The sequence below is a fragment of the Pistacia vera genome, unplaced genomic scaffold (genome assembly GCF_008641045.1).
Source record: "Pistacia vera cultivar Batoury unplaced genomic scaffold, PisVer_v2 Contig646, whole genome shotgun sequence".
Lineage (NCBI taxonomy): Eukaryota > Viridiplantae > Streptophyta > Magnoliopsida > Sapindales > Anacardiaceae > Pistacia > Pistacia vera.
The window spans coordinates 424,993-447,570 of record NW_022196497.1 but is presented as its reverse complement, the minus strand read 5'-3'; the positions used below and the strand labels follow the sequence as shown (position 1 = coordinate 447,570).

General features: G+C 35.3%; 1 protein-coding gene across 1 annotated transcript; it reads left to right on the top strand.

The window, feature by feature from the left end:
• The first annotated feature begins 13,191 nt into the window (after nucleotides 1-13,191).
• On the top strand, nucleotides 13,192-16,412 carry LOC116111638 (receptor kinase-like protein Xa21). The gene is made up of 3 exons (XM_031397798.1): nucleotides 13,192-13,707; nucleotides 13,815-15,806; nucleotides 15,897-16,412. The coding sequence occupies exons 1-3, from the start codon at nucleotides 13,539-13,541 to the stop codon at nucleotides 16,082-16,084; spliced, it is 2,349 nt and encodes a 782-aa protein (XP_031253658.1). The 5' UTR covers nucleotides 13,192-13,538; the 3' UTR covers nucleotides 16,085-16,412.
• Nucleotides 16,413-22,578: the final 6,166 nt, after the last annotated feature.

Here is a 22,578-nt window from a genome sequence, read left to right as displayed (position 1 = left end):
CCATCCGTTATGGCAAGGTAAAGAGCTTGTACGTATATCTCTAGATAACAATAGATTCAAGGAACCATACAAGAGCATGGAAACTGAACCTGCTGAAGGAGCTCTACCTTGACAACAACAATTTGGAAGGTAATACTTCATCTTTTGGTTCAAATATTATTGTTAGTAGATCTAAATATTAACTTTTGGTCTTTGTTTAATTATTTGACATATTAGTAAATTAAAACTCTTGTATTTAAATTCCTCACATACCACCTTAAAATCACAATTGACACTCCTTGAAATGTCTCTTAAAATTTAAACAGAGCTAGTGTCCAACTTGATTGTCCACTGACCTTCCTAATCCACTAACCTAAATATAACACTCAATTATATGTACAATGTTATTAAAAGCTGTTTAAATTCTGACTTCAAGGTGAAGAGTTGATGTTGTATGATGAGTAGAATTCTGATAAAAGTCTATGTGCATGAAATACCAGAAAGTAGGTTCTCTTAAGGCTTTGGAGAGACAAACTGGTATCAATCACCCATTACAGGTTCAACTTCCATTCTCAGTTAATCAACCATTCCCTTTTGCAAAGGAATCAATCTCCTTAAGAATAGTTTCTATGATCTTCCACTGGGTAGCGCGCTTCTAATACCTGAAATACTTTGCCTGGTATAAATTTGCAAGATCTTTCCAGAATTCTAGCCAACTGTACATCGCTGTGGGAACTGAGCTAGGTGTAGCAGCTTGACTGAATGACTGGTATGTTTATACACATTTTGTCAACAATGTTATTTATTTTAACAATATGAGAATTTTATAACGTCTGCACTAAAGATTGACTATTTAAATAGTTGTATAACATTCATAACATTTTGTTTAAATTATATATATATTGAAGCTAGAGACTTAGCCATTTGTTCTTTACCCTGACAGGTCCAATCCCACCTGAGTTTGGTGATCTTCCTAATCTTGTGATTTTAAATCTGTACAATAACACTTGACTGGCCCATCCCATCTACAATCTTCAATATCTCAACATTAGAATTCCTTGCACCATACATGAACCAGCTCTGGGCCATCTTCCATCTGATATACCTCTGGCTTCCAAATCTTAGGAAACTTTACCTATGGATAATCAACTCCAAGGCATAATCCCCAACTCTATCTCCAATGCTTCTAACCTTGACCTCCTGGCGTTATCCCTAAACTCATTCTCTGGCCCTGTCCCACTACACTTGGAATTTGAGATATCTAGAACGATCGACCTAGCCTCTAACCAGTTGACTAGAGATCTTTCACTACAGAACTAAGCTTTCTCTCCCCTTGTCAAATTGTAAGCATTTGGAAGAAAGTTATATCTGATAATCCTTTAATGGCACCCTTCCAGCTTCCATTGGAAACCTCACCAGTTTCGCAATCTTTAGCAGATAATTGTCAATTAGGGAAGCATTTCCCAAGAGTCAGCAAGTTAAGCAACTTGACTACCTTTGCCTTGGAAACAATGAATGATTGATCAATTCCATCTGCAGTGGGAAAAATGAGAATGCTCCAAGTTCTAAATCTTGAAGGCAATAGATTGCAAGGCTTCATTCCAGAGAAATTTCAGTTCAGGAACGTAGTGACCTATATTTGAGTGATAACAAGCTTTAGGGATCAATACCATCCTGCTTAGGTGATATTATTTCACTAAAAGTCTTGCACCAAAGTTCCAACAATTTTACTTCTAGGATACCCTCAACCTTATGGAGCCTCAGAGATATTTTGGATGTAATTTGTCAATGAATTCACTCAGTGGGAGCCTGTCAGCGGATATTGAAAATTTAAAGGCTCTGACTCAATAGATATTTCAAAAGACGAATTATCAAGTGAAATCCCTAGCAGCATCGGACTTGCAAAACTTGATGGAATTCTCCATTGCACATAACAAAATACAGGGCTCTATTCCGGAATCACTTGGAAACTTGTTTAGCTGGGAATTCTTAGTTTTCCGGTAATAGTCTCATTGGAGCAATTTCAAAGTCTCTTGAGAAACTCTTGTACCTTAAATACATAAATGTGCCTTTCAATAGATTGTAAGGAGAAATTCCTACAGGAGGATCGTTTGCAAACTCTCAGCTGAATCATTTATGGGACCAGTGCCCTTTGTGGTGCTACCCAGTTGCAAGTACCCCCATGCAAGCTAGTACGCACCTAGGTCCAAGAGCAAGAAGTCAGCTTTAGAGATATATATATTATCGCATTGCAACAACAGTATTAGTATTAGCTCGTGTTAGTTTTGTTAAGATGTCGGAAGAGGAATGCAAATTTTTTTGACACGAAGATAGGTTAACTCTAGCAACATGGCGAGAGCTCATCGCAGAAATTGGACTTGTAACAAACGGATTCAAACAAGCAATTTGCTTGGTACAGGGGCTTGGGATCAGTATACAAAGGAAACTTTCCGATGGAACAGACATAGCTATAAGTTTTCAATTTGCAGGTAAAAGGCATTAAAAGTTTTGATGATGAATGTGAAGTGATGAGCAAAATCCTCACCGAAATCTTATTAAAATTATTAGTATTGTTCTAACTTTGACTTCAAAGCCTTCGTCCTTGATTACATGCCTAATGTTTGTTTGGAAAAATGGTTGTATCTCACAATTATTGTTTGGATACCTACTAGTTAAAATGATAGATGTTGCATCAGCTTTAGAATATCTTCATCACGGTACTCCAACACCTATTATACATTGTTGTTAAAAATAAAGGGTTATTTTGTTTTATTGTTTATTAAGGGTAGAGCTGTCTTTTCATTATTTCCTTGTTTAGCCTATATATAGTCTCTTTATATTTAGGTTAAATTATTCTTTTTGTATTCAATGCATTGTGCAGTATCAGAAACCCTAGCCTCCTCTTTTTTCTTATTTCTTTGGATGTTTACATGGTATCAGAGCAGATTTTCATGGGACGAGGCTTAATCTTAACACAGCTTACGCGGTCCTGGTATTTTTTTTTTTTTTTTTTTGGAGAGGGTATTCGTTCAGTTTCTACAATCTGGAGTTTCGTTGTATTCGTTCAATTTCTACAATCTGGTATTTCGTTTTCCTTTCTTTTGCATACTAGTTTTCTTTGTTTTTTGATTATGGCTACTGAAAGAGACGATTCGCTTCAGTCTGCGAGTGTGAGTTTAGATGACAAAATATTCGTATTGGGGTTATGTGATGAGAAATTTTCTTATGGGTAAAAGATGTGGGGATATGTTAGTGGAACTTCTGTGAAACCTAGTAATACTGATGGGTTATGCTGCTTTGACATGCTTGGGCAAATATGAAATTATTACTTGGATTAACATTTCTATTGAGCATTCCATAGGTACACAGTTGGCGAAGTATGAGACAGCAGGAGGTTTGGGATCATCGCAAAAGTTATTTACTTAATTAAATTTTGCAAAGCAGTATCAATTGAAGAATGACATATGAGCCTTCAGCAGAAAATATGAGTGTTCATGAGTTTTATTCTGCTATGACAGATCTTTGGGATCAATTGACTCTTACAGAATCTACAGAATTAAAGGCATGTGGTGCCTATATTGCTCGTAGAGAGCACAATGGTTGGTACAGTTTTTAACAGCACTTCGCAGTGATTTTGAAGGACTTAAGATTCATTTTGCATCGTTCTCCACTTCCTTCTGTTGACTCACTTGTTAGTGAGTTATTGGCTGAAGAAATACGCTTAAGTCTTATTCTGAAAAGGGAATTCTTTCTACTTCTAATCCTTTTGTTGTTAGCAGTACCTTCTAAGCCACTCTTTAATAATCAGAATAAGCCTTACACAATGGTTGCCTTCGACGAGTGCAGTTTTTGTAAGCAAAAAGGTCATTGGAAGGCTCAGTGTCCTAAGTTGGATAGCAGAATCAATCGTAGCAACAATCTCAAGCTTGACCTGGCAACCAGTCACAATCTAATGCTAACCACCTCAGGGTTACAAACCACTACAGTCTAATACTGCAATAGTAGTTTCATCAGGTCTTTTCACCGATCCTAGTACTCTGGCTAAGCAATTTCAGAAGTTTCTCTCCTTATAGCCAAGCTATGTCTGTTTCTTCTTTCGTGGTCAGTTCCCTCATAGTTCTTCAGGTATGTCACATTCTATATGGGTCTTGGATTCTGGTGCTTTACATCATATGTCTCCAGATTCTTCATCTTTTGCTTTTGTGTCTCTTTCATCTTCTATTCCTGTTATGACTGCTGATGGCACTCCTATGCCTTTAGCAGGTGTTGGTTCTGTTGTCACACCTCACTTGTCTCTCTCTATTGTTTATCATATTCCAACTTACATTAAATCTTGCTTCTGTTGGTTAGTTATGTGATTCTGGCAATTTAGTCACCTTTTCCTCTTCTCTTGTTATGTGCAGTCAATCTGCAGTCTTGGAAGATGATTGGGCAGGCTGTAGGAAGGGGGGACTATATATTTTGGATGAGTTAAAGTGTAGTTGCTGCTGCTACTAGTGTTGTACTGCTGCTACTAGTGTTGATGATCCTTCTACTAGTGTTGATTTGTTTTCTTTTTGTTTGAGTCCTTCTTTTTCTAGTTTTATTTATGCCATTCTCGTTTAGTTATGTTTCATCTTCTCGTTTGAGATTTTTGGCATCCACAAGGGCTTTAGGAAATTTGCAAACTTGTGATATTTCTGATTGTAGTGGATGTAAGGCAAAATTTTCAGCTTTACCTTTTAATCGAAGTATTTCTGTTTCTTCTTCTCCATTTGATTTGATTCATCTGATGTATGGGGACCTTCTCCTGTTGCCAAAAAAGGAGGGTCTCGATTATTAGTTTCTTTTATTGATGATCTACTCGTTATTGTTAGGTTTATTTAATGAAACATCGTTCTGAATTCTTTGAGATATATACAACATTTCAAGCTCTTGTCAAAATTCAACATTCTGCTGTTATCAAATGTTTTAGTGTGATTTGGGTGGGAATCACTTCTAATAAATTTTGTGAGTTGCTTGATTAGATGGAACTATTCACCAAACCTCGTGTAACATACCCTGGCAAAATGGTGTTGCTGAAAGAAAACATAGGCACATTGTTGAAACTGCTCATTCTCTCTTGTTGTCTGCTTCTGTTCCTATGTGTGTTTGGGGTGAAGCTGTTCTTATTGCTGTAGGTTTGATTAATACAATTTCATCTCCTCATATTTCAAGTTTTTCTCCTTTCGAAAGTTGTATGGGTATGCCCCTGATTATTCTTTCTTTAGAGTTTTTGGTTGTACTTGTTTCGTTCTTCGTCCTTATGTAGAACGCAGCTAGTTGTCCTCTCGATCTGCTATTTGTGTCTTTCTTGGTTATGATGAAGGTAAAAAGGAGTATCGTTGTTTTGATCCAATAACTCAGAAACTTAACGTGTCTCGTCATGTTGTGTTTCTTGAGCATATACCTTTCTTTTCTATTCCATCCACTACTCATAACTTACTAGATCTGATCTTATTCATATAAGTCCTTTTTGAGGATTCTGATATTTGTCATCTCAGGTTCCTAGTACTTCAAATACCCCTTCTCATATTCTTACACTGTTACCTTTACATTATACTCGACCAATTCGTACTGATCATTCTGCAGGTACTGACACTTTACTCTCCGACACACCTGAAGCTCCCCTTCTCCTATGGTCCCTCAAGCTCCATCTGAGATTGTGGATCCACCTCTACATCAATCCATATGCTTCGTAAGTCCACAAAGTTACCAGATTTTGCTTATTCTTGTTATTCTTCTTTGCTTCCTTTTTAGCCTCTATTCATTGTCTCTCTGAGCCCTCTTCCTATAAGAGGCAAGTCTTGATCCTCTTTGGCAGCAAGCTATGGATAGAACTTTCTGCTTTGTATAAGACAAGTACTTGGGATTTGGTTCCTTTACCTCCTGGTAAGACTGTTGTTGGTTGTCGTTGGGTGATAATCAAGACTAATTATGATGGATCTATTGAGTGATACAAAGCTGTTGGTTGCAAAAGGGTACTCTCAACAGTATGGTGGGATTATGAGGAGACATTTGCTCCTGTTGCAAAAATGACACTATTCGTACTCCTATGTAGTAGCTTCGGTTCGTCAATGGCATATCTCTCAACTTGATGTTAAAATGCCTTCTTGATAGAGATCTTCAAGAAAAGTTTATATGGCATCCCCTCCTGGTGTTTACATGATTCTGGGTATGTTTGCAAGCTCAAGAAAGCGTTATATGGTCTTAAACAACACCTCGTGCTGTTTTGAGAAATTTTCTATTGTATCTCTTCCCTTGGATTTGCTTCTAGTAGTCATGATTCTGCTCTTTTTGTTAAGTGCCTAATGTGTCGTATCATTCTGTTTTTATATGTTGATAACATGATTATTCTAGTGATGATATGGTATTTCAGTTTTGAAGACGAGTTAGCTAGATAGTTTGAAATGAAGGATTTGGGTTCTCTACGATATTCTTGGGTATTGAGTGTCCTACTCACCTAGAGGTTATCTTCTTTCTCAGTCAAGTATGTTGCAGATATTCTTAGCGGGCTAGACTTACTGATAATAAGATTGTAATACTCCGATTGAGGTTAACGCAAAGTATTCTTCTTCTGATGGTTTACCTTTGTCCGATACTACTTATACCATACTATTGTTGGGAGCTTGGTATATCTCACTATTACTTGTCCAGATATTGCATATGTTCATGTTGTTAGTCAGTTTGTTGCTTCTCCTACTTAATTCATTGGGCAGCTGTTTCTCGATTTTGCGGTTCTCGGGGTACAGTCTTTCAGAGTCTTTTACTCCATCCACCTCTTCTTTGGAGCTGCGTGCAAACTCTGATGCTGATCATGGCAGTGATCCCACAGATCGCAAGTCTATTACTGGTTTCTATATCTTTTTGGTGGATTCTCTTATTTCTTGGAAGAGCAAGAAACAATCCATTGTTTCTCAATCTTCACCCGAAGCAAATATCGTGCTATGGCATCTACTACCAAGAGATTGTTTGGTTTCATTGGTTACTTGCAGATATGGAGTTTCTCTTTCTCATCCCACTCTATGTATTGTGCCACCAGAGTTTTATTCAGATTACTCACACCTCGTTTTTTCATGAACGAACTAAGCACATTGAGATCGATTGTCACCTTACTCGTCATCACTCTCAAGCATGGCACCATTACATTGCCTTTTGTTTCTTCTTCTTTCCAGATTGCAGATTTCTTTACCAAGTCGCATTCTATTTCCCGTTTTCGTTTTCTAGTTAGCAAACTCTTGTGCTTGAGCCGTCGCATCGGGAGTTTGAGGGGAGATGTTAAGAAATAAGGGTTATTTTGTTTTATTGTTTATTAAGGGTAGATCTGTCTTTTATTGTTTCTTTTGTTTAGCCTATTATATCTCTTTGTATTTGTTAAATTATTCTTTTTGTATTCAATTGCATTATGTAGTATCAAGAAACCCTAGCTCCTCTTTTTTCTTATTTCTTTGGATTGTTTAACAATTGTGATTTGAAGCCTAGCAATGTCTGCTGACAGGATTTGATTGCACATATGGTGATTTTGGCATAGCAAAACTCTTAGTGACGGGATTATGTAATACAAACCAACACCTTGGCCCCCATCGGATATATGGCACCAGTAACATTTTAAGTTTATGATCTAAATTTATATTTTGCTTGCGACATGTCTTTATATGTGTTTATGTTTCAAGGCTTGCTCACGAGCAGGTTTTTTTTCCTCTGGTTCTAATAAATAACTGTGAACTACATGTAAATATGGATCAGATGAATTGTTTCTGCAAGAGAGATGTCTACAGCTTTGGTATTTTGTTGATGGAAACATTTACCAGAAGAAGCCCACAGATGACAGTTTGAGGAAGGAAGGAGCCTGAAGTGCTGGGTAAAAGAGGCATTACCTGATTCGATAACTGAAATAACAGATGCCAATTTGCTTGGAGAAGAAAATTTCACTGCTAAGGATTGTATTTTGTCCACACTGGAACTGCCGTGGATTGCTCTGTGGGTCATCAGAAAGGAGAATTGACATAACTGATGTCCTAAGTACACTTAAAAAAATCGAACTAGGTTTGAAAGAGTGTAGCAATGACCTGACCTGACCGTGGAATAGAAGTCTCGATTTTGTTTTCTTTTCACAGTTCTAATCTGTTTCCATATTTACGAAATCATGTCACCACTAGTAATTTAGCAAAGCAAAGTTGTAACTATACCTAACACAATTTAGCACACATAGACAAATAAATTGACAGTGACCAATAAAACAAAACAATTTTGTAGCAGCAAAATGGTGTTGAAATCATCCCAATTCTTGAAAGTAGAAATTGAAATATACTTGAAATGGACTCACTATTTTCCAGTGGATATCATGGCAGTGGCAAAATCTTTACAAGTACACATTGTTTTACTTTTACTGTTGAATTGTACCTTCAGCATATCAATTTAACAAGGGACCTATGGATATGTAGATCATTAGTGGGGACAAATAGGATTAATCATAATATAATTCAGTTTCGTGTAGTCAGCTGATCCTATTTTTGTTTGTCAATAAGTAATTAAATCTGTCACAGCACTAGACTCATTTATTAATCATATTGCAATACAGATCATCCTAACCAATGGACATACATTTGTTTTTCGTCAGACAGATCATTGAAACAGACTTGTCAAGTAATAACATTTTTGAGAAACAGAGATAAACCAGTACAAAAAGGATCTACACAATGAATTAAGTACTCTGGAATCTTGTCAAAATCGTCAGCAGTTGTTCTAATGAAGATTTCAAAGCCTTGATACTGGAATACATGCCCAATGGGAGTCTAGAGAAGTTTCTATACTCTGAAAACTACTTTTTTTTTATATTTTGCAGAGATTGAATATATTGATGGATGTGGCGTCAGCTTTAAAATATCTTCATTTCGGTTATTCAAACCCTCTAATTCATTGTGACTTAAAGCCTAGCAATGTATTACTCAACGAAAGTTTAGTTGCACATTTGAGTGATTTTGGCATTGCAAAGCTCTTACGCGAAGAACAGTCAATAAAACAAACAGAGACCCTTGCCACCATTGGTCATATGGCACCAGGTTAGTTATGTTCTTGCTTAACTTTCTTTGATATATATTTTGGTGTCTTTTCAAAATGTTATTGATTTATCTAACAATAAAAGTGACCTTATCAACAAAGTATGGAAGAGAAAGAAAGGTGTCAACAAGTGGAGATGTTTACAGCTATGGTATTATGCTGATGGAAACATTTTCTGGGAAGAAGCCAACCGACGGAATCTTTTCTAGGGAGATGAACCTAAAGCATTGGGTTACTGAAGCATTACATGGTGATGAAGTTATGATGCTTTGCTGGAAGTGCATTGTTCAAGGCCTGAAGTTTGAAGACAATTTTTTGCCGCCAATGAAGTGTAGTGCATGGTGCTGTGCTGGAAGCAGTAGATTAGGGGCAGCTTGTTAACCTTTTTGTGTTATGATGTATTTAGGTGAATGCAGCTGAATGTGAGGCTTTATGTCTCTTAATTGTATTATGTTTGTTCAAATTGTGTGGTTTATCTTTGATCATGTAAAAAGCTCATTGCTGTAGTAGTTGTAACAGTGAGCTGATGAAATGTTATATTATGTATTTGGTTTGTATAATGAAAGCAAGTAGTGTTGCACTCTTCTGTTTTTCTTTTCTTTGCATAATCCGGCACTAAAAAACCAATACATGGTTCAATAACAGAAGTTTTGGACACCAATTTGCTAAGAAGGGAGGATGAAAATTTTGCAAGAAAGGAACAATGTCATCTGTCTTGAATTTAGCTTTGGAGTGTACAAGAGAGGCACCTGAGGAGAGGATCAACTTAAAAGAAGTAGCAACTAGACTCTTAAAAGCTAGAGTCAAATTGCTCGCAAATACTGCAACAGCAGGACGCAGAAGAGTCTGAAATTTAAATGATGTTATCTAAATTTTGTTCTTTATCCTAACTGGAGACATTTTGTTTTGATGGGAGATGGTTCTTTATACATTGCTGCTAATCCTGTGTGCTTCTGGTCTGTCGGTATGTTTTCAGCTTTTCTTGTTTCCAGAAACTCTCGATTCAGATCTCTACCATCTATGTTAATTAATTTTTCTGTCGAAAATTCAGTTAACTAGGATGGAGAGATTTTGATATTAGAGCATTACATCAGTACATGTTGAATGTTTTCCCGTTATGATTAGAAGTATTCTAGAGTTATGTGTGCATCAGTAAGCATATACTTGGATATGTATGTAGTATTATTTTTCTGAAGACAGTTATTAGAAACAAAACCAGTATGACTATTTTCTATTTGTAAAAAAGGAGACGTCTGGTTCCAAGCTCGGTGGTGGCTCTGCTTCCCTCCGCTTTGGCTCTATCTATGATCAGCCTTTCCTTGTTTTTAACATTATTCAAATTTCATTATTTACTAGTTCATGGTTGCGATATCATGCTCTACTTTTGGCATTAGTCCATAAGTTAAACATTTCATTCAGTAGTCATTTTGCTCAATCAATAAAATGTTATGCTTTCTTTCTCTTAATTGTTGAAGTTCTACTTGAATCAACAGTAAACCTTGGGTTGAACTGTGTCAGACATTATCTTATATCAAATTTGCTGAAATTTTCTTCTTGCAGAGTAAGTGGTGATCATTTAAATTGAAAACCTATTTGTTATCAGAGTAACTGGCATTGCACCTTATAAAACCAAAGAGTTCTAAAAATTTTATCACTGTCCGATTGAACAGTTTAAGTATTGATTATTGGATGCATTATTTTTATTCTCCCAAGGAAAGGGTAATGTCAAACATGAGGGCACCTAATTTTTTAATAAGGGATAAAAGAGTAAAGGGAGATCTAACATTATTTTTTAAGTTCAAATCCTATTAATAGTAAAATAAAAAATGAGGATCTAATATGGTTTCTTAAGAGAAGAATCTAATATAGTTTCTCAAGTTCGAGTCTCTTTGAGAATAAAAGAGTAAGAGAATGATCTAACATGGTCTTCCGAGTTGAGTCTCCAAGGTTACTAATAGAAGTGACCATTAAAGCTCTTACCTGATTGATAGTTTCCAGATCTCAGAGGATTAGTTGAGACGCGTATAAATTAACTCAGACACCTGGATCATTAAAAAAAAAATCATAATTAATTACACTGACAACGATATACCTTTTTGGATAAGAGGTACGACGTAGTTGCGTACAAGATGGGTATGTATGATGGCTCTAGGCTCCGTAAATAAACAGTATTTTTTGTGTCATTGTTAATTTGGTTGAGGTTCGGCTTCGTCCCATCCCTTACCTTAGAAAACATCAACGACAGAGGCTATTTTGCAAACCATTAGCATCGTTGCTTTAAAAGCTGGTCCCTTAGCTTATCTTCTCTTTGTTAAATGAGCACTAAGTGTGTAAAAATATAGGTAGTGGGTTCATAAATGTGGATGAGATTTACATGAAATTAACGATCTCAGATCAATCAGCAATGTTAATAGTTACCAAAAAAATGTATAGTGAATTTATACACTAACAAATGTAGCACTATCCTCTTTTCTTAAAAAAAAATATTTATAATTAATCAACGTGGTGCCATGTTTATGGTGCATGAATTCGATATAATATAATAACTGTATCATTTTTCCAAATGAATTGCGCCTACTCCAGTCACTGACAAGTGAGGTTGCCGGATTGAACTGTCATGACAGTTAGTTGGTGAGCGGTCAATTAAATGCAGTTCATTAAAAACTTCTAATATTTTCAAAGCCTCAGTAATGATCGAAAATGAGATCTTTTAATTAACATGATGAATTAATTCTTTTAATATTTTTTTTGTGTAGTTGCGTAGTTGCGTTCAAGATGGGTCATGTATGATTGCTCTAGCTTCTAGGCTCTGTAAATAAAGAGTACTTTTTCTGTTACTGCTAATTAGGTTGAGGTTCGGCTTTGTTCCCTCTCCTACTTTAGAAAAACATCAACAACAGACTTGGATATTTTGCAAACCATTAGCGTCGTTGCATTAAAAGCTGGTCCCTTAGCGATATTTTGATTATTTAAATATCCGTCGCTTGTTTCGTGTTACAAAAGAATCCCACATTTCAATCTACATTCTCTCATGGAGATGANAATTTAATAGAGGAAGAAGGTTTACAATAGAATATATCACGTTATAACCAATACAAACTGTAACATTTTAATTGCTTGATAAATAAATTTATTGTTATTTTTTCTTCAACTTAATTATCTCAGATTTTATGGTTTTTCAAGAGGAGGGTCTAACACAGTTTCTTAAATTCGAATCCCCTTTAGGGTAAAATAATAAGAAGAGGATCTAATATACTCTTTCGAATTTGAGTCTTCACGGTTGCTAGTAAGGATAATTATTAGAGTTTTTATCTGATCAATAATTTTAGAATCCTAAAAAATTAAATAAAGTACACGTAAACTGATTCAAACATTTATGATCATTCAAAAAAAAAAAAAAATCAGAATTAATTACACTGCAATGATATACCTTTTTGGATAAGAGGTATGCGTAGTTGCGTACAAGATGGGGTCATGTACGATTATTTGGGTTCGGGTTTGTCCCCTCTCGTACTTTAGAAAAACATCAACAACAGATTGGATATTTTGCAAACCATTAGCGTCGGTGCATTAAAGGCTGTTCCCTTAGCTTATCTTCTGTGTGTTAAATGAGGCACAAAGTGGGTTCATGAATGTGGATGAGATTTACATGAAATTTAACGATCTCAAATGAATTGAAGTGTTAAGCGCTCAATTAAATGCAATTTTTTGAAAGTGTTGGTTGTCTTCTTGTCTTTATTCTGTTCATTTCCTTTAGAACTTATCGTTTGATTTATTTAAGTATCCCTCGCTTGTTTCGTGTTACAAAAGAATCCCACATTTCAATCTACATTCTCTCATGGAGATGAATCCTTCTATCCTTATTATCATTGCTTTCTTCCTTCATTGTTTGATGCCTTTGTCGGTCACAGCCAAAGGAACCAACATTAACACTGATCAAGATGCTCTTCTTTCTCTGAAAGCTCACATAACTCATGATCCTAACAATTTATTGGCTAAAAATTGGTCCACAAATAGCTCCATCTGTAATTGGATTGGCATCACCTGCCGAGGTGTCCGTAATCACAGAGTCACAGCTTTGAACATTTCTTTCTTGGGTCTTGGAGGCACATCCCTTCACAACTGGGACAAATATCTACACTAGAAAGCATTGATTTCAGTGTTAACCAGTTCTCAGGTTCCTTCCCTTCTATCATCTTCAACTTGTCTTCATTATCATATATTGATTTAAGTGAAAATAGATTATCTGGTGGACTCCCAGAAAATGTTTTCAGTTATCTTCCTAATCTGGAAACGCTCTTTTTGTTTAACAATGAGCTTGATGGTGAAATACCAACCACTTTATCAGAGTGCAAAGAGCTGCAATATTTGGCCTTGTCCAATAAATTATTTCACAGGAGCCATACCAAAACAAATTGGGAACTTGACTAAGATGAAGACCATATATCTCGGCGGTAACAAACTCCAAGGTATGGAAGATAATGAATTATCTGGAAGGATTGTACATGGAAGATAATGAATTAGCTGGTTCAATCCCGCACAATTTGTGGCTTACCTTGGCAGATAATCAATTCACGGGAACTATACCAGGAGATATTGGTAACTTAACATCCGTTACAGTAGTATATCTTGGCTTCAACCACTTGACAGGTACGTTGTTTACCACTCTCACGCATTTTATATCTTATTGTTTAGTATGTTTCATCTAGAATAGATCTTCAGGTATGTTATGAATGCGCGTGCTGGCATGTTTGCAGGTGAGATACCAAATGAAATTGGTAATCTTCCTAATCTAGAACAATTGAGGCTTAGCAGTAACAACTTTATTGGTTCTGTCCCAACTGCAATCTTCAACATCTCAACAATGATAGAGCTTTCACTTGCTGATAATAAACTGTCGGGAGCTATTCCACCGATCATAGAACTTACAAATCTTGAGAGGTTATTTTTGGGGCTTAACAATTTCTCGGGGTCAAATCCTAAATTCATCACTAATGTTTCCAAGCTCTCTTCTCTAGATATAGGATATAACTCATTCTCAGGCTTTATTCCCAACAATCTAGGAGATTTAAGAAGCCTCCGATGGCTGAATTTAGCAAGTAATTTCTTCAGATCTTCTACTCCTGATTTGGGTTTTCTATCCTCTTTGATGAATTGCAAGAATTTAAGAACACTATTAGTAACGGAAAATCCGTTAAATGGCAAGCTTCCAAGTTCCATAGGGAACCTTTCTACTTCTTTGGAAATGATTGGACTTGATCATTGCAACCTTAGTGGCAGCATACCCCAAGAAATCGGCCTTTTAAACAACTTGATAATCTTATACTCCGAAGATAATGAATTAATTGGATCAATTCCAGTTACACTTGGTAGATTGCAAAAACTCCAAGGCTTGTATCTTCAGAATAATAAACTAGAAGGATCTATCCCACAGGAGCTTTGTCATTTGGACAACTTAGTTGAGTTGTACTTGGAAAATAATAAACTTTCTGGGTCAATTCGTGCATGTTTGGGTGATCTCACAACAGTAAGGAAACTATTGTTAGGCTCCAACAGGTTAACTTCTGCCATACCTTCATCATTGTGGAAACTTACCGACATCTTGCAGTTTAACTTGTCATCAAATTTTTTGAATGGACCTCTTTCGCCAAGCATAAAAAAATTGAGAGTTGCCATAGATATAGATTTATCAAAGAATGAAATATCAGGTGAGATTCCGAGCACTATTGGAGAATTAAAAGATCTACAAAATCTCTCTTTAAGATATAACAGACTACAGGGTCCAATTCTACAATCATTTGGTGGCATGAAAAGTTTGGAATTCTTGGATTTATCCAACAATGATCTCTCTGGAGTTATTCCTAAATCTTTGGAGGCTCTTGGGTACCTCAGATCTCTAAACTTATCATTTAATCAATTAGAAGGAGAAATTCCAACTGAAGGATCATTTAAAAATTTCTCCGCTGATTCATTTTTGGGGAATCTCGCATTATGTGGTGCATCTCATATGCATGTACCACCTTGCAAAACTACCACTCATAGAAAATCGAGGAAAGCTTCCACTCTCCTATTGATTATTTTGCCAATAAGTATTGCATTAACAATAATAGTCTTGGGTCTTATATTTGTGTTGATCAGACGCCGGAAAAGGACTACAAGGCTGCCTATTGATGTTGGTATGTCCCCCCAGGGAACATGGAGAAGAATTTCGCAACAAGAACTTGAGAGAGCTACAAATGGATTCAATGAGAGCAACCTAATTGGTATAGGAAGTTTTGGTTCGGTTTATAATGGAAGAATTCAAGACGGGATGGAGGTTGCAATAAAGGTGTTCCACCTACAACATGAAAGGGCTTTTAAGAGTTTTGATGATGAATGTGAAGTATTGACTAGTATTCGTCACCGAAATCTTGTCAAAGTCATCAGTACTTGCTCAAATGAAAATTTTAAGGCGTTGGTGCTAGAGTACATGCCCAATGGGAACCTGGAGAAGTGTTTGTGTTCTGACAACTTTTTTCTTGACATTTCACAAAGGTTGAACATAATGATAGATGTTGCATCAGCTTTGGAATATCTCCACTTTGATTGTTCAATCCCTGTAATCCACTGTGACTTAAAGCCCAGCAACATATTGCTAGATGAAAATATGGTCACACATTTGAGTGATTTTGGCATTTCAAAACTCTTAAGCGAAGATGAGTCCATGACACAAACACGAACCCTTGCCACCATCGGCTACATGGCACCAGGTCATTCTGAATTCATTATCCTTGTTCATGTTAAACATTATATGGTAGTGATTTATATATATGATGATAATCTGATTTTTAAATCCACAGAGTACGGAAGAAAAGGACTAGTTTCTGGAAAAGGTGATGTTTATAGCTATGGGATTGTGCTGATGGAAACATTTACTGGGAAGAAGCCAACAGATGAAATTTTTGCTGAGGAAAGGAGCTTAAAGCAGTTGGTTAGTGAGTCGTTACAAAGTTCAGTAATGGAAGTTGTGGACAAGAATTTGTTATGAAGGGAGGATGAACATTTCGCTGTGAAGGAGCAATGTGTGTCATCTATCTTGAGTTTGGCTATGGAGTGTACAGAAGAGTCACCTGAGAAAAGGATCAACACAAGACTGATAGTTCCTAGACTCTTGAAAATTCGAGACACATTACTTGCCAATCTTGCAATGGTAAAAGGTAGAAGGGGATCGAATTTAAATTAAATTTCTTTACTTTTTGTTGGTAATGGGATTTTATCTTGTAAATTCATCTACTTCAATGGTAGAGTGTAATATCACAGTTTTCCGTAATCAATAAATACATGAGAAAAAAGATGTTGTTTCATTGGAAACGGTCGTTCTGTATCCCTCTTTTGCTCTGTTTTCCTCTCCTGTAGCCTTATTTTAAAACTATCATGCCCCACCTGATTAAAGGGTCAATGCAAGATTAAAGCCAATATCAGGAGATCACACGGCTGAAAAATGACATTAACATTTATTATCAGAGAACGACATTTAAAAGTTAAAAAAGAGAAAGTTACCATTGGAATCCCAATGCTGTCAATGTAAGGTTAAAGCCAATATCAGGAGATCAGACGGCTAAAAAATAACATTAACAATTATGATCAGAGAAAGGCATTACCGTTGGAATCCCAATGCCATCTATAAAATATAGGAGCTAACAAATAACAATCCACACCCGTCTTCAAAACCAGCAGGTAAAAAAATTAGAATCTGCGAGAGCGATTAGTAGATGAAACGCGAAAAAGTTTGTCTACGAAAGAGGAGCAAATAAAGAAGCAAAGCTAGAAAAGCCGATCTGTTCTTACCCATCGGTGAGTTATTTCTCTTAAACTATCAAAAACTTTTTCAGTTCCTTTGATCTTTTGTTTGAGAAATTTATTATAATATGATGTGAAATTGGTTAATTTGAGATAAATGTTATAATGATATGTAAACTTTTTTATATTTCAATTGATGACTGGTAAACCATTATTCATCAACCTAAGTCTAAGCCCAAGAAACTGATTCTTTAATATGTGGTTTTGAAGGCAGCATAAAATATATTTTGATTTGAAATTAATGCTGTAAAACTAGAAAAATGGAATTATGACGGTGAGTTTGGAGATTTTTTTAGACAGGTTGAACCTTGAACTTGAACCTTGACTATTGTGAGAAATCATGAAAATCATTAATTATTTTGTTTCAAAAAGTTTTCATGGCTGTACCCAGCCTTTGAGGAATTACGAATACATAGATTTGAAATCTTGTCTCTTTTTGTCCTCTTTTAAGTTTCCATTTATCAGTATAAAAGAAAGGTATGCAGTAGCGTAGATCCCTCATAGGATTTTCATTAGAGGTAACCATAAGGTTTTAAAACCCGACCCGAGTAATGACCTGGGTACTGACCTAGGCAGGTCACTGGGTTGATCGGTCGAACTGGTTCAACCGTCGAGTCGAATCATGATATATTAGCATGATGACGTTATTCTGATATTAACATGACATATAAAAAATAATAAAATAATTAAAAAAGTTGATCAACCGTTGGGTCGAACTGGTTGGACCGACGGTTCGTTACAAAAATCTGGTCTAGCCGCAATTCAAATTGGGTCATTTGAAAATTTCAGTTTTTTAGTCGAACTGACTTGACTCGATCACCAGTTCCCAGTTCAACTGAATCGGGAACCGACCGGGCAGGCTGAGCTGGGTTTTAAAACCATGAGTTGCAGTACTTAATCGGAGGTAGTAGCCTAGTAGGGATGTCAGTAATGTGGGCCCAAACCCATGTTGGCTTGCTTGTGTTAGGCTTGGGGTACCTTAAAAAATGCAAGCTTGGACCCAAGTATAAGCCCAAGTTTGTTATATCTAGGTTGGGCTCGAATTGGGCTTGCCCCAAGCCTAACCCAAAACAGCTATATATTACCAAAAAGGTTACTAGACCTTAGAGATAGTGCTAGAAGATTATAGAGTTTATGTATGTGGGAAACTATGATAGCCGACCTACATGGAAACCGATTAACATGATGATCGGTCGAATCTATGGTCAACGCCCTCCTCTTATTCCACACAAACTTACACCCACACATCTTCTAATATCATCTAAAAGGACTAATAAAAATAAAAACACATTAGAAACACAAATGAAGATAATATATGAGATCTTTTGCTATTCTTACTATTATCATAATATTACTATACCCTTAAGGTTGAAAGAAGGTTTAAAAGTATAAAGGAAACCTGAAAGAAACGTGCAAAAGAGAAATGTAAGAAAAATTTCACTAGAGAACAATGTAAGAGACATGTATAGCTTTAATTATCTGACAAATTTGTAATGTAGCACGAGTCTTCATCTTGGAAATCAAGACAACTCATTGCTTGAATCCAATCAATTAATTTTCTTTACTTTTTGTTGGTGATGGGATTTTATTTTGTAAATTCATCTACTTCAATGGTAGAGTGTAATATCACAGTTTTCTATATTCAACAAATGCATGAGAAAAAAGATGGGTTGTCCTATGCCCACCTTCACTTCTAAATGCCATTTTCATTGGAAACGGTCGTTCTGTATCCCTCTTTTGCTCTGTTTTCCTCTGCTATAGCCTTATTTTAAAACTATCATGCCCCACCTGATTAAAGGGTCAATGTAAGATTAAAGCCAATATCAGGAGATCACACGGCTGAAAAATGTCATTAACATTGATGATCAGAGAGCAGCATTTAAAAGTTTAAAAAAGAGAAAGTTAACATTGGAATCCCAATGCCGTCAATGTAAGACTAAAGCCAATATCAGGAGATCACACGGCTGAAAAATGACATTAACATTTATGATTAGAGAACGGCATTTAAAAGTTTAAAAAAGAGAAAGATACCATTGGAATGGGATTCCAATGCCGTCTATAAAATATAACAACTAGTCCACACCCATTTTCAAAAACAGCAAGTAAAAATTAGAATCTGTCGAGAGTGATTAGTAGATGAAACGGGAAAAAGTTTGTCTACGAAAGAGGAGCAAATACGAAAGAGAAGCAAGAAAAGCCGGCCTGTTTTAGCTCATCGGTTAGTTATTTCTCTCAAACTATCAGCAACGTTTTCAGTCCCTTTGATTTTTTGTTTGAGAAATTTATTATCATATGATGTGAAATTGGTTAATTTGAGATAAATGTTATGATAATATGTGAGGTCCGATTGTTTCCATATTTCAAATTCTATTCTCAATCATATTCTCAAAATAATTGTTTGTTTCATTATCCTCAAAATACTATTATATTTTCTTCAACTATTTTTATATCTCTTAAGTTTATTAATTTAACTAAAGACCCTCAGAAAAAAGTTTAAAAATTAACAAAAACACCCCCATCCACCTACATTTGTCAGATTCCTGTCACCACCGCCGGAAAGTGGCTGAAATCTGGTATAATGGCACACTACCAATTGGATCTAACAGATAGCGTGTCGATCTATCATTTTCTTGCCAAATCCACGGCCAAAGATCTAGCCGTAGCTGGTCGTCAACAACGGCCAGGATATAGCCGTCATTGACCATCAACGACGGCTAGAAATGGCCATAGATCTGGCCTTTTTTGGCCAGATCCATGGTGGATCTAGTCAGAAAAGACCATATAAGCATACGAACGGCCAGATCCGACTGGTCGTGCACTGCAACGCCAAATTTTGACGGTGATGGTCGAAATCTGACAACTATGATTGAGAGTGTTTTTGTCATTTTACAAAATTTTTATTTATTGAGGTGTTTAGTAAATTAGCAAACCTAGAGGGGTATTTTTGTTAATTTTTAAATTCTACCTCGTTATTCTCACACAACTCTTAAAATATCGAAAATTCTATCCAAAATAATAAAATAAACGGAAACTTTTTGGTATTTCTATTGATGATTGGTTTCTGAGGAAAAAAATTAAAAATTAAGTCCAAAATTGAAGGTTTTCGTTCTTTAGGGCTTTAGAAAACCATTATTTATTGACTAAAGTCTAAGCCCAAGAAACAGATTCTTTAATATGTGGTTTTGAAGACCGTTTAGTTTTCTGGTTTAGATTTTCTCTGCAACCAAACAGGGGTAATGGGAAAACCTAAAATGATTTTGTAAAAATTTTAAGAAATTAGTGGTCTCTCTCTGTTAATTTATATTATTGTGGCGATTGGAATGAAAAGGCAGCATAAAGTACATTTTGATTTGAAATTAATGCCATAAAACTAGAAAAATGCAAATATGACAGTGAGTTTGGATATTTTATTAGACAGGTTGAACCTTGACAATGGAGAAATCAAGAAATGCGTTAATTATTTTGTTTCAAAATGTTTTCATTGCTGTACCCAGTCTCTGAGGAATTACGAATGCATAAGTTTGAAATCTTGTTTCTTTCTGTCTGTCCTCTTTTAAGTTTCCGTTTATCAGTATAAAAGAAAGGTATGGAGTGGCGTAGATCCCTTAAGAGGCTTTTCACCAGAATTTGGAGTAATTAAAAAGTAACCGGACATACGTAGGGATGTAAGTAATGTGGGCCTAGACCCACGCTGGGCTTGCTTGGGTTAGGCTCGGGGTACCCTAAATGCAAGCTTGGACTCGAGTAAAAGCCCAAGCTTTTTATATCTAGGTTGGGCTCTAATTGGGCTTACCCCTAGCCTAACCCAAACCAGCCATTATTATAAACTTTAAAGCAAGATAAAAATTTTAATATATATTCAAATAAATTGAATATTTATAACTTGTTTATCCAAAACCTTGGTGAGTATGTTGAGTTCATGGTTGAGAGGCAAATTGGACGTTTGAACCAAAATTGAACTAAATTCTCCAGAGAACTTTTTGTAATATTGATTATTCAATAGAGTCTAGCTTGGCCCAAGCTTGGCTTAGAATATAAATAAAATTCTTACAACTTTTATAGAGTCTTAAGGAATCTTCTGAGAAAGATTGTACAATCACATTTCTTTCGTCCACTGCTTTTATTTTTTATTTTTATTTTAACTAAAAGAAAAGAAGTCTTTTACTTTCATTGGAGACATCATTTTTTCTTTGTGTTTTCTTTTTCTTTTGTGTTATTTTTTTTTTCTAATATAGTGCAAATTTGTCAATAATTATTTTATTTGTTTTGGATCCAAATTGTGAAAGAAAATTAAATCTTTTAACTTAGTTAATATTTTGATTTGCTTTTATCAAATACTCTTTCAATGAAAACTGAATTAGAGAAAGCTCTTGATATGTGCTGTGGAGTCGCGTTTGTTAGTGGTGAAAAAGCTGTTATTTCTTTTGAACACATGGCTCCACAACCCACGTCAAGGTTTTCTCTAACCCAATCTTCATTTTCATAGTATTCAAGAAAGCAAATTGGAACATTGGCTTGAAAATTTTCTATTTCTTGTACAATTTTTCTCATAATTTAGATCCAAAGCAACTAAAGTTTAGGCCCACTAATCAGAATCTTCTCATATGCTTTGCACTCCAAATGAAAGTTTTGAATTATTAACACATTTGCACCAAATTTCAAAAAAAAAAAAAAAAAAAAAAAAATTGCAGAAGAAAAAGAAGACACAATAAGAAATGATGACTCCACTAAAAGTAGAAAACATATTTTCTTTTAATAAAAAAGAAAACAATAAAATAAATATGTGTAATTGCGCAATCTTTTTCAAGAGATTACTTGAGACTGAATAAAGTTGTAAGAGTTTTATTTGCATTCCTTGCTACAATTTAGTTCAATATTTATGTAACCTTCCAATTTACCTTTTAGCTATGAGTTCAATATCAATATACTTATCAAAGACTTCTGGATGTTGAGTATTTAATTTATATTTGTATGATGTTTTAAAGTTTTCATTGCGTGCATTTAATCTTTTAATTTCATTATTACGCGCATCGATCATGTCCTTATCAAGGACGAAGGGAGGGGACTCAAGGAGGTCAACCCTCCTTAAGTTTTAATTTTGAAAAGTTTTACAAATTTGCTCCTAAATGAAAAGTAAATTAAAAGAACACTTCAATCCATCAAATAAGTTAAACTTTCATTTTTCTTTTTGGGTTGTCAAAACTAAACCCCTCTTTCTCTACTTCCCAAACCTGTTCTTTCTCTATTGCTCATAATTGATTCAACAACCTAGGTTTCAGACTTTTTGTCCTAAATTTCTAATTCTTTATCCACACAAATGCAGTTTTCTCCCATCTATCAAGTCAACAAGCCTCTTTTCTTTAATTCGTTAGGTAATACTAATACATTTTATATTTGTATTCTTTTATTTTGAAAGTTTAAGGTTAAATTATAGATTAGGATTAAGGAAGATGAAATTGCAATTGGAACCACTAATTTTACCCATTTTTTATTTATTTGTGATGATATTGAAGTTAGAGGAAGTAAAAAGATATTTTTTAAGGTTATTTTAGAGATGGCCTTAGGACCATTAACATGTATTGACAGATTTTATGTTGTTTATTTGTGGAGAAGATGGGTTCTTGTGACCACTGTTTTACCCATTTTTATATTTGTTATAAAAAAATGTTTGATTGAATTGAG